This window comes from Ornithodoros turicata, chromosome 7 (genome assembly GCF_037126465.1).
Source record: "Ornithodoros turicata isolate Travis chromosome 7, ASM3712646v1, whole genome shotgun sequence".
Classification (NCBI taxonomy): domain Eukaryota; kingdom Metazoa; phylum Arthropoda; class Arachnida; order Ixodida; family Argasidae; genus Ornithodoros; species Ornithodoros turicata.
Genome location: NC_088207.1, coordinates 8,270,465 through 8,283,877, shown reverse-complemented (window position 1 = coordinate 8,283,877; position 13,413 = coordinate 8,270,465). Strand labels below are relative to the sequence as shown.

Sequence of the window (13,413 nt, the reverse complement as noted above, 5' to 3'; positions counted from 1 at the left end):
CGAATCTACAATAGTTATAAAAATATTTGAACGTCAACATCGGAAGGACCACTGGGATTGATGGCGGAGTTTTTGAGGTTTGCTAACGAAGAATTGAAATACACTAGACCAAACGTAATTGTAATCATTACAATGGGCATTGCATTAATCAAGAAAGCAATCAGATCAAATTATCATATACAAGCAGTCTATATCGCACGATTCATTACGGATTTGTTCAAATTACACCTAACGGTTGAAATGGAAAGTACATAAAAAATCTTATCACCTGATATATTGAACCCTAGAGCCTCTACACATTTATTTTATTCAACCAGTCAATGATGTCGAATGAACGGAAGTTTAGTATTGTCGTGCAAGGTCTGATGTATCACCACTTATTGAAACTCAACAAACATATCAATTGCGGTGGACCACCGGACGATTTTCATCTAATACTCTCTTGTACGCCATTCAGGAATCTCCATACAAAGAAAGGAAACATCAATAAGAGACTGTGCAAGTTCATCGCAACAAAGTGCAAGTTGTTGAAGCAATACAAACACGGCGACAGCATATCACCTGCGTTAATCAACGCTGGATTCAAGCGCCCAATAATCAGAATAAACTACTTGATGTCTTCGGAATTCATCAATCAAGACAACAAACGGAAACTTCAGAGTTTGGAATAGAACTGTAATTTATCGAAATAAACAAGTGTATAATTGAAATAATAATTGTATTCTTTGTTATCATTGTAATGTATTCTACACATCGCAACAAAAACAGCTTATGATTAGATTGAAGATTGCTAAGGAGACGTTTATTCCACACTATGTACAAGGATCTTCGCATGGAATCAGCGCTGGCAATCAAAGGGATTTTACACGACCACACTCTATACAACACCGACACCCGAAGGAAATAATTTTAGAAGAATCGCTAATTGAAATTTAGAGGTATGTTGCATCAATCTTTGTTTACAAAGAGGATCACTAATATTTTGCGAAAGCTTATTTTATGAATTAGCTTGCACAGTGTATGTATTTTATCAGACGATTGTACAGTTGACAATACTATATTGAAAGGAATGTATTATCAAATGACGCGCAGGCGGAGTCTACAATTCTAATCATCATAACATGCGGCACACAGTTCCAATAAGATTTTGGGAGAAACAACTGTCATCAGAAATGTTTAGCCACTATACAATGAAGATAAGCACCATGCATAAGATATATAATTATAATAAGTAAATATTCCTTTTGCAAACTTAACCAAAGCAGCACACATAAACGTAGCTCCAATTCACAGAATGTACCCGAGGCTTTTCATTAGCCATACTGAAAAATTATGAGTCTATTCATTATGTCACGGCATATGAGGCACTACAAATGGGAAGGGCATACTTTAATTTTAGAAGATTTTGGCTTATAATGAATGAAAACGCAAACTCCAACACCAAAGGTTCTTGTTTAAATTTTCAAAGTCAAAACTGTACACTCTTTCTTACAATTTTAAAATATATAGATTAAAAAGCTGTCTCTATGGTCACACATTGTATACAAGATATTTGTTTGTACATTAATTGCTAAAATTTATCAGATCACATTCTGGAGCAGTGGTGACTATCACACATCAGTAATTAAAATTTGAACTGCTGCCGCAATTTACGAACTGAGTTGTAGAAAGTGTAATTTCACAGCTTTAGCTGGCTCACTTTGATACGCGAAGGTTTTAAGAACTCTTTCATGATGACAAAGAATTTAATCGAGTGTATTGATATCTTCTATATACTCTATAACGTAATGCGAATTCTCCATGACGCGGATAGTAAAAGCTACGAATATTGTTCGAACTAAATTTACTTAAAACTCGAAGAAATGGTCATCCGCGTCGTCGAACCCGTTTCCCGAAGAAAGCAACACGCTCGCGTAGGGTGCCGCGTTGACGCGTCGGGCGCCGAATCGCGTTCGGTTTCGGAAGGGTGTCCGGAAAACGCTGCCCGGCGTGTTGCCGAAACGTTTTGTGCGTGTTACCGTGAATCGTTTCGAGGCTCCTCCTTTTCGATGCAGCTTTTTATCAGGTCATCCAATGACCTATGGTAACGAGTACAAAATCCGTCCATCTCTTCAATGTATAGCAATTGTCTGTTCTGTTTTGTAGTGTGCCTCGACAATTAATTAAGTCATATCGGTGCTAATTTTATTTATTAAAATTTATTATGTTATCGCGTTTAGAATGTTATTAATATCCACCTGTCGTGAGAATTATGAAAGTCAATTTACAAAAAAGATGTGATGAGCGAGAAAAACGCGAGCTTTACACGCACTAGAACCCTCACTTCTCGGCTTGAGTTGTTGGAGTCAGTTTATGACGTTGACCACGTCCATTATGAGATCCCCCTACTCCATGCGGGGCGTAACCTTGGCGAAAGTGCATGGAAGCTCAGCTTCAATCTCTCTCACTCGTTCTTTTTTTGAATGAAAAAGATGTGATCCTCATCTGAATGAAAAATCCTCTGATGTATCGACCTGCTTGTTCAGAAAGTGTTTCCCTAAATTAATTACTGCTTTGAGTGTGCTTCAGATGATCGCTCGACTGATATTAATAAAAATATTCTACTAGTTGGGAAAGTATTTTTGAGTTGTGTGCGTTGATTTTCACTGTAGCAAACATTTGCATTAATCTGCATTTCAGATGAGTTGTTTGTTTGTGGCTTCTGCGTGTAGAAATTACTATTGCAAAGTTATCATAAAACGATGTAATTATATTTGATTCTCGTTTTCCAATGAGTATCGTTTCTACCATTGAATAAATTTGACTTTCTCTCTTTGCTTCAGATATTCACTCGATTGATATTTTGTGAGTTGAGAATAATGTATGCATAATAGTTGTGTCAGATCTGAAATACATTAAATGCAGCGTTTCTCGTTTTGGTTGAGTATTGTTTGCGCCGATAATATTGCTCGTTTGCTTAGATAATGTTTCTCTAAAACCAGTTTGCACTGACATAAAAGTATATTCTTTGCTTTTTCGCGTGCTATTGTTTGTTTGTTGATAGAATTCTTATTTTTGTTCTTGAGAATTGAATAATTCCGATGTCTATTTGCGATCAATAAAAAATTTCGCCTCTGTACACCGGTCCAAAGAATATTTCCTTTTGGAGGAAAGCATGTGAAAAAGATAGAGGGTTTCCCCACCCCATAGATTGACAAAGGATGTGCGGTTTCTTTGCTTTTGGGGTGTATAGAGGGAGAGAGTGACCCCACCGTGCTCAAGTAGCCTAGATTGGCTGTACTGTGTAAAGCTTAGCTGTGCTATGTGTTTGGATACCTCTGTCAAGGTAATGTTTATAGTGCCTAAGTAGGATGAAAATTCTATATTGTTAGGTCGCAAGGATGATTTTATGATAGTTCAAAAGATAGATTACTTCAATTTCAATTTATTAATGATTGATAGTTTGTTTGAATAATATTTTCCTGCCTGTTGTTTACACGTTGGCAGATCCGCCATTTATAGTGTTTCTCTGCTATTCAGCGTTAGCTCTGTGCTGTATTAAATTAATCATGTTTGTCGTTTTGATAGATTCGTTTTCAATTATTTATCCTTTGTGTACCTCTTGTTCACGTGATGGCTTTTGGTTCTCTATTAGCTGTTGATCGTGTTTCTCGTTTTCTCATTATTCCCTTGCATGTGTGCTATTGTTTACGCGTGGATGTTGTGCGGTTCAAAGTGTTTCTCTGCTATTCAGTGCTAGCTCCGTGCATGTTTCTCGTTTTGATAGATTATTTTTCAATTATCTTCCTGCATTGTCTTTTGTTTACACGTTGGCAGATGGGCCGTTTAGAGTGTTTCTCTGCTATACATCCGTGCATGTTTCTCGTTTTAGATTGTTCTTCAACTATTTATCCTTTGTGTACCTCTTGTTTGGATTGTGCATTGTTGTGGCTCTCTATTAGCTGTTGATCTTGTTTCTCATTATTTCCTTGCATGTATCTATTGTTTAGGTGTGGATGATGCACCAATGATTCAGCGTTAGCTCTGTGCTGTATTAAATTCGTCATGATTCTCCTTTTGATAGATTCTTTTTCAATTATTTATCCTTGGTGTACCTCTTGTTTGGATGATACATTAGTTTGGCTCTATTAGCTGTTGACCGTGTTTCTCGTTATTTGCTTGCGTGTGTGCTATTTGCGTCATAAGGAATTGATTGTGTCGCGTTGGAATATTCAACTTAGCTTCCCTTATGTGTATTGCGATTCTTCTGCTTTTTTAATAGCTTTTCCCCTTCACGCACAGTCACAACATAATTCCTGCCACTATTTGGATTTAATAAATTTCATCTTTTACTTTTGTGTATGGTTATCCTTTGCATGTAAACCGCCCACCGCGCAGCTATTGTAGCGGAAGAAGTCGGCCCAGGGTGAAAAAATGTGAATGAATTCGGCCCAGATATTGTCAGTGTGCATGCCCCTACTTGCGTGTAAATTGTCTACCGCACCACTGTTGTAGCGAAATAATTATGAAAGAAGTCAGCCAAGGAGGAAGAATTGCCAAAGAAGTCGACCCAGGTGTGAAGGTATCATCGCCTGGCTGGGATGACAGTGTACATGTTCATTACTTGCATGTAAACCACTCACGCGCCGCTTGAAAAAAATTGCGAACGAATTCGGCCCAGACGGAAAAATCGCCAAAGAAGTCGGTCCAGGTGAAAGACTACTGAATGATAAGGGCACGCGCGGCTCTCCGGCTCGCTGGTAGGCACTCGGACAGCCTCTCACCCGCCTACTTGCATGTAAAGTGCCCACGCGCCACTTGAAACAAATGCGAGCGAAGTCGGCCCAGGGTGCACAACGATAAAGGCACGCCCAGCCCGTCGGCCCCGCTGGTAAGTTCCCGGACAGCCCCTCACCTGCGCGCCACCCACCGCTCGCTGAAAAAAAAATGCTAGAGAAGTCGGCCCAGCTAATGTTCTTGAAGTTACATGTATCTATCAGAACTTTGCAATTAAAACTCCACTATGGTGCTCACGTATAATAATGTGAGACTTTTCATAATAAAACTTGTAATTTTGATTGTAATCATATTGATTAAAAATATCTTCTTTGATTAAATGTGCTACCCTTCTGCTTAATTGAAAACTTCCATTAATAAAAAAAATATTGTGTATGATGTATGATACCCCTTCAATGCTATTGCATCATGCTTCTTCTGCATCAGATTTTTTGGCTAAGTTTTTCTCTTTCACACAGAGTCAGAACATAATTCCTGACACTAATGATTTCAATAAATATATTTTCACTTGTACTTCTGTGTATGGCTGTCCTTTGCATGTAAACTGCTTACTGCACACCTGTTTTAGCGAGAAAAAATACGCGAGCGAAGTCGGCCAAGGCTAAAAAATTTCGAAAGAAGTCGGCCCAGGCTGAAAAAATGTGAGAGGGTAAGCGCGCACGCAGCCCTTTCCCGCCGATAAGCGCGCGGACAACCCTCCGCACACGCGCCGCGCGGGGAAAAATGCACGCAGGTCTCAGGGGCAGGGGTGCCGTAGTTTCTCATAACTGCTATACTGTAAAATCGTTTTTACGTGTATTGTGTTTGTTCTGCATCATGTTTTTGGCTGTGTTTTTCTCCTTCACACAGAATCATAACATAATTCCTGATACTAATGACTTTAATACATATAGTTCCACTTGTACTTTTGTGTATGGCTAGCCTTTGCATGTAAACCGGCTACTGCACACCTGTTGTAGCAGATGTTGTAGCAGATGTAGCGATGTTGATGTCCAGATATTTCTATTGTTGTTGTTTCACCTTCAAATCTGTAATTTCTACAATATCTCCGAATACGACCATGTCTATGACATATTGAAATGCAGTGATAATGGAATCATTTCGAGGCTCTTCTTTTTCGAAGCAGTTTTTTATCACATCCTCCCATGACTTATGGTAACGAGTGCAATACCTGTCCATCTCTTCGATGTAGAGCGATTGTCTGTTCTGTTTTCAAGTGTGCGTCTACATTTAATTAAAAGCATATGTGTGCTCATTTTATTGTTTAGAAATTTGTTATGATATCAGGTTTAGAATGCTACTAATATCCCGCCCGTGTCGCCATGAGAATTATGGAAATTGATTTACAAAAATATGTTATGTGTAAGAAAAAAACGTGTGCTTTCAATTATTCTATGTACAAGACCGCTCGAGGATCCTCCCCTCTCTATCGGTGTAACCTTGACGTCGGTGCGGGAGAAGTTTATGGTCGGCGGCTTCCATCTCTCACTTTATTGTTCGAATTCATAGTTGATCCTGTTTGTTCATTGAAAAAAGACAAGTTTCTGTACTGATTCTGTGGTGTATTCACGCTGCTTGCTTAGAAATTATTTGCCTGAATTAATTATTCTTTTGACTTTGTATTCTTTTGGTTGTTGTTTTTCTTTTGACTTTGTTTGAGGTGTTCACTCGATTGATATTCATAAAAATATTCTGTGAGTTGGGAATTATGTATATAGGATGTATCAGTTGTGTCTGTTGATTTCCTCTCTAGGAAACTTTTAAATAGTTCTCGCTTGCTTAGACAATGATTGCCTGAAATAATGATTGTCTTTTATTTGTTTCAGTTGTTCACTCGATTGACGCTAATAAAAATAATGATCTTGAGTCGAATATTCTCTGAGATGGGAAAGCCTCATATTTCTTAGTTGCATTTCAGATGTGTTGTTTCTGTGTGGTTCATGTATGCAGAAATTTTTGTTGCAAGATACTATAAAAATTCGGAGTACATTAATTAAATTAGCAACGTTTCTCGTTTTGACTGAGTATTGCTTCGCTGATGTTATCATAATATTTCTCGCTTGCTTAGAAAATGTTTGTCTAAAACTGATGTGCTCTGATATTGATGTCTGTTCTTAGTTTTTGCTTGCTATTGATTGTTTTGATAGATACTTATTGTGTTCTTCAGAATCGAGTAATGCTAGCATCTATTTGCGATAAATGTTGAATAAAGGAAATATCGCCTCTGTAAAACTTGGCTGGAAAGTGACCTTGAGAACGTCCCGTTTGCTGAAAGAAGGAAAGGAATGTGTACTAGAGTGAGTCCCCCACCCCTTGGAGTAACAAAGCATACACAGTTTCTTCACTTCGGTTGTATAGATAGAGAGATAATGTCTCCCCGCTTTAAGGAAAAGGGTGAAAAACCGAGAGCCTTGGTTGTTTCTCATTGTATCATATGTCTATTTTCTGTGTGTTGGATTCATAAAACATAGTAAGGTTTATAGTGTCTGTTGGAATGAAAATCTTATAGTGTTCGATTAGATTAAGTCACGAGGGTAATTTTATGGTGGCTCAAATGATAGATTATTTTCATCTGTTGTTTACGTGTTGGAGAATGCGCCGCATAGAGAAACTGGTTCGCACTGATATCGATGTCTGCTCTTAATTTTGTTTTTTTGTTTTTTTTACTATTGTTTGTGTTCCTCTGTTCTGTGCTAGTCACAGTTCGAAGTTGTTGAATTTGTAATACTTCTCGTTTTGATAGATTGTGTCATTATTATTTTCCTGCATATATGTGTTGTTTGCGTGTTGGATGATGCGCAGGTTGAGCTATCTATTAGTTGATCGCGTTTTGTTGTTTCTCATTATTTCCTTACGTCTGTGCTATCCAGTTAATAAGAAATTGATTAATTAAAAGTTGTGTCATCTTGGAACAAAACATATGCAACTTAGATTCCATGTTGTGCTCGAAGTTCCTTACAGCACTTAATACGAAAGTCCACGCTACATGATAATCAGGAAATTGTTAGTTTTGCAATAATGGTGATTAGGACTCAGACTTGTTACAATAAAACTTGTAATTTTGATTGTAATGGTATTGATTAAGATAGTCTTATTTAACTAAATGTAGTGTTCTTCTTTATAGATTTTATTTCCTCTTGTGTTCGTGTCATCCCTCTGTGTTCCTCTGGTCTTTCAGTGTCTCTGTCGTGCACAATTAATTACTTACATCTATCAGAACTTGTAATGGAAATTAAAACCCCACTAGTGTTAGTGTCGCAATGATGGTGGTCACGTAGAGGAATCTTAGACTTTTTATAATAAAACTTGTAATTTTGATTGTAATCGTATTGATTAAGAATATCTGCTTTGATTAAAAGTCGCATCCTGTGATATAGATTCATTGAAGAGTTGTGTGTATGATCACCAATAATAAAAAAAAAATATTATATGCATTGTGTTTCATTCTTTCTGTGTGATACCTCTTCGGTACTATTGCATCATACCGGCAATGAGTAAGTATATTCTTTATCATGTAAATTGTATTGTCTTGTGTTTCTTCTGTTTCAGATCGTGAAGGCATTCAGTCGTCGCTGAAATGCCCTCTCCCGGAGGCGTACGCACGCGCACACGAGTAACAGGAAATAGGGGTGTCTCCCCCTATCACGCAACATGTCATGCCGACCACAGGACAGTCCCTTCTCTTATCTTTCTTTCCCAAGAAACACGAACATGCAAAACTTGCATGAGACGAATATCCACACATGAGGGGTGCTAGCGCAAATTGAAAAATTGGCGCTAGCACCCCTATCATATGTCAAAGTGATGTTTGCGATTTGCTACGACAACGGAGTGTACGCTTTTCACCTGCAATTAAACCAGCTCGCGTGGCTGAGTGGTTACCGTGCTGACCGTGCCGTGTCGAGACTGGGAGGTAGCGGAGTTCGAGTCCCGCTGCCGAATACGCTGTCCGCTATTTTTCGTGGGTTTTCCTCAGACGCTGCTCACAAAAATGTCGGCACAGTTCCCTTAGAAGTCGGCCCAGGACGCACATTCACATTGCCCCAGAGCGTTAGTCGTGACGTTGCCTACCTCCGTGAGGCCGACAACGTCGAGCTGTTTCATTGGCTAATAATAATAATAATTCGGGGATTTACGTGGCGAGACAACTGCGATTATGAGCGACGCCACAATGATCGGGTCTGTTGATTAATTTTGCCCACATGAGCGATCTTTATCGTGCTCCGAAATTTTGACACGCGGCACACCACATTTAACGTCCCTCGCGGAAGACGGCGTCTCTGAGCAACTTGTACCCTACCACCAAGTTGTCATCATCCTCGGCGGGGTTTCAACCCACGATCTTGGGATCAGCCGGCGGATACGTTAGCGACTGAGCCACTGAGGGCGGCGTTTCACTATGCAAAGTGACAAATAATGGTACGGCCGCTGTTCTGAACTTCGCAGATGAAATAATAATACCATTGTAATTGGCACTTAACCCTAATCGTGGTAGGGGAACATCTGGTTTAATAGTGCACGTTCATCATGCTCTGTCCTTCACATGAAACAATCCCAAAAATCCGCCATGATTGTCATCCCCTGTCCCAATTCACACAACAATGATGTTGCAGTGCAATACACGTACCGCCTAATTTCGCCTACAGCGACATTCCAATGGAGACAAGTTCATGTTATCGAACCGGTCCGTGTACCGAACCGTTTACAATTAAGCGATTTGAACCACTATAGTTGCCATCCGGGGCCGAACATGAACTGAACCCTTATGGTCGAACCAGAACGGAACCTATAACATTTTCTATTCGACTCTGGTTCTGGTCGTCGAATGAACACAATCCACGACGATGCCACATTACGCCACTCGGTCGCACAGATAACGGTGTATGATATCTGTAAAAGATTAATTATGCGCGTAACACATGTTGGTGTACTGTCAATTTGATCATAGCCAGGAATTGACTGTCTAAAAGAGGCACCACAGGTAATAATCTGTCCATCAGCAAGTAGAGGCCACTTTCTCGTCGGAGCACAGTTAGATCATACATTCTCCCGTTTACAATGTAACGTCTTTAACGGCAGGCAACAAAAACATGTTATACATACCACAAGTCCGCAGGCACCCAATTCAATTTGCAATGGGGACGGCACTTGCGATCAATCAACTAAGTAAGTAATGTTAAAAGCATGCATCCTAGTTGTGTCGTACATTATACGACGAAATATGGTCTTGCATGACGTGATTTGGCGTGCATTGAGAAAACAGTGATGGCCCCTCATGCAGCAGCAGTGTCATCGGCGCGCTCGAGCCAAGAAGCTGAGCCTTCGGACAGTGTGGCTCCAAGTTCCCCGACCCGATGCGGCCCGTTGATCCCCGTGAGGGGTTCGCCCCAATCATGAAGACGTGATGCTGTCAAAGCTGCAGCGAAGGATAACATTCGCGCCTGTACAGATGGACGACGGAGAGCCGCCGGGCATGGTGAATCGTGGTCGTAACCTGTGCTTTGCCATTTCATCATTGCAATGCATCTTTCGCACACCAGAAATGGGCTACCTCATGGAAGACTGGCTTACCAATAGCACCCTCCTGATGAGTAACAGTGAAGAAGATTTTCTCTTGTCTTTCCTAAACCTTATGCGCGAGTGCCTGAATCGTAACCTTCGTCCCACAACACAGGAGACGTTCATACGGCTCTGTCGTACATTCATGCCTCAACTGGTTGCTGCCCCATCGAGTCCTCAGGAGCAACAAGACGCCGCTGAATTTACGATGACATTACTGAATATCTTGCACAAGATCCTCAACAGTCGCCGGAAAAAAAATAAATCCAACCCCGAATGCGGCGCTTCGTCTGAACGCAACTCGGAGCATCTGACCGTGTCCATTGCTCACCTGACCAGGCGACTTCTCGACTACATTCTTCAGGTGGCGTACAAAGGCTGGGAAGTGTACGAGAGTTACAACGACTCTCCCATCGTGCATCTGTTCACGGGTCAGACGGCGGACGTCCATCAGTGCACAACTTGTCTGAAGACCAGCATCAGGACTCAGATCTTCAACATTCTCCCCATCAGCATACTTCAGGTACAGCGTGCTGGAAGCAATGTACCAATTCGGTTGTTCGATCTCCTAGCTAGCTTCAGCGAAGCGGGAAGAATGGATAGCCGGAACTCGAGAAGCGAACTGGAACTTCAAGCTGGTCCCATCTGCAACATGCCGGAGCACACGAGCTGGCTTAATCGCACTATCTTATCACAGACGCCGACATCGGTTGTTTTGCAACTGTTGAGGTTCCAGTTCGATAGTAGCACCGGAGAAGCGCACAAGATAAAACATTCTGTTCACGTACCGTGTAATATGTGTCTGCCAAACGGGTCGGGGACTTGGCCGCAGTACCAGTTGTATGCCGTTGTGGTACACGTCGGTGCGAGGTCAACGCAGGACGGTCATTATATAGCGTACGCCGAAGAGCGTCTCAGAGGAAAATGGTTCAAGTTCGATGACGAAGTGGTTTCGGTAGTGCCTGATATGGAAGGTGAACTCAGAACACCTTTCCTCATGGAGAATGCTTACCTGTTGTTCTACAGAAAGACATAGACCAGTACATGGGTAACATGCCCTCATGTGTGCATCTACAAATTACAGCTAGGAACATGTTGGCGTATCTGTACATAATTACAATATTAAATATTGCGTGTGACGTACACTGGTCGTGCTAACTTATCGTTTTGCCGCGTAAATTAGAAACCATCAATTCATGACCGCTGTTAGCTGCTTTTCCTTCTTGTCGATTCTTCTCTGCCACTGCGTTATCTACAAGAAGCCGCGCATCACCACGTCGCCGGCAGCAAGCTCCTCAATAGCGTGGAGAACACAGTGTCTTTCCACACGCTAGACTACGAAAAGACAAAGACGCACGAGTCGGCCAGAAATCTTGCCGCAATCGGGGATCCTTGCTCTTACCATAGAGCTACGAACGCCGTTTTTAATTCATGCTTCCCAACACATTTTAATAACTAGACAAGAAAGTTGAGAACTCCGACTGAACATAACAAAATAACAAGGTTTACTCTGACGTTTTGTCCGCCATGGGACGGACATCATCAGTGCCAAACTGAATGAGAGATTACAAAACCGGTCGCTATTTAAGGAGATTGGAGTACTGTTCGGGAAGGGGGCCACAGTTTTTGTTACAAACCGAGGGGTCACCGCGAATGTGCCAAGACTCGAGAAGCTTTCTGGGTCCCCATCTTTGTTCTCGAGCCAAGGTCACTGCGTTGTCGAAGTCAAAGAATGTCCCGTGTCCCAATAGTGTTCTGCAAGCTCCGCCTTAAACCGTGTGGCGTGCGTCGCGTTCTTTATGTCCCGCTTATGTTCTTTGAAACGAGTGTTCCGTTTCCTGCCTGTCTCGCCAATGTAGCATGTGTCACAGTCTATGCATTGTAGTTTGTAGACTACTCCAGACTGGTCTTCCGGGGGGACGAGGTCCTTCGGTTTTAATATGAGACTTCGGAGCCTAACATGCGGTTTGAATGTAGTCCTGATATTCAACGGAAGCAAAGCCCGGCGCATACATTCAGAAACGCCTTTGACATAGGGAATGACAACGCGTGTCTGACGGGTGCGGTTCCCGTCCTGCGGTCCATTTTTTTTTTCACATTTTAATGTGTTTTATGATATGTGCAAGTGCAAAATTATCAGCTGTGCAGAGTATGTACAGTGCTGTACAAAAGTTCACGGAACACGTTCCGGCATATTCCGTCCTCGGAGTGACAGGCTCGCAGCGAGTGGTACTGTATGGACCAGGGTTGTCAGTCGGGATATCCTGAATCCCGAAATCCTGGGATCCCGGCCAATTTTTGACGTCCCGAAGTTCCGCGATTTTCCGGAAGGAATCTCGGGATCTCGTGAGAGCAAATATGTCCGGAAAATCAAACGTGTACGCCATCAGGCACAGACTCGCTCCTTCGTAAGGAAAGGGCACTTTTTATGAATGGAGATCGCAGAAAACCGTTGCCTACACGTGCGTACAGGTATTTGCTGACTGTCGTTTCTTCTAGCGCAGAAGCTGAATTGACCTACAGTTTGACAGCCAGTATTTGCACAAAAGTTCGCTCCGAACTGGGGACATCGTGCACCCTGGACGCTCTGTGCTTTCTCAGGTTGCCTTTTAATGATTGTACAATGTGATCAGCGACGGTGTTGTAAACCGTTTAGTGTTTCGTTTCTTTCCATTCGTTTCTTTCTTTCCTTCCTTTTTTTGTTGTTGTTGTTCTTTATTCAAGTGCAAGTGGAATGTCACGAAATTATCACTTTTTTCACTTCAAATCAAATCACTTTTTTCTTCAAGTGTAGATGGACTCGCCTTCTTTTCAACTGCAACGGTGAAATGCAGCTGAATAAAAAAGAGTGGCATTATCGTCGCAAGAAAAAAATATTTCAAATAAAATGTAAATATTCTGCTTCACTATTTTAACAATGTGGTTACTGCGAATTTTCGAGTGCTTTCCTTCAGGAAAAGGTAGAATTGACAAAGTGCACATGAACTGCGCACAACTCCCCGATATAGTCACTTGAGGTATATGGACTTGGAAGTAGAGTCCTGCCCAGCCCGCAGGACATGCGGGCACTCGCGGGTG

The 13,413-nt window shown here is 41.5% G+C and overlaps 1 protein-coding gene across 1 annotated transcript; it reads left to right on the top strand.

The window, feature by feature from the left end:
• The first annotated feature begins 10,068 nt into the window (after window positions 1-10,068).
• Window positions 10,069-11,478, top strand: LOC135399497 (ubiquitin carboxyl-terminal hydrolase 8-like). Its single transcript, XM_064631252.1, has one exon. The coding sequence runs from the start codon at window positions 10,181-10,183 to the stop codon at window positions 11,369-11,371; it is 1,191 nt and encodes a 396-aa protein (XP_064487322.1). The 5' UTR covers window positions 10,069-10,180; the 3' UTR covers window positions 11,372-11,478.
• The last annotated feature ends 1,935 nt before the right edge of the window (window positions 11,479-13,413 follow it).

Coding starts and splice junctions, on each gene's coding strand:
- LOC135399497 (XM_064631252.1), top strand. CDS start 10,181: ATGCTGTCAAAGCTGCAGCGAAGGATAACATTCGCGCCTGTACAGATG.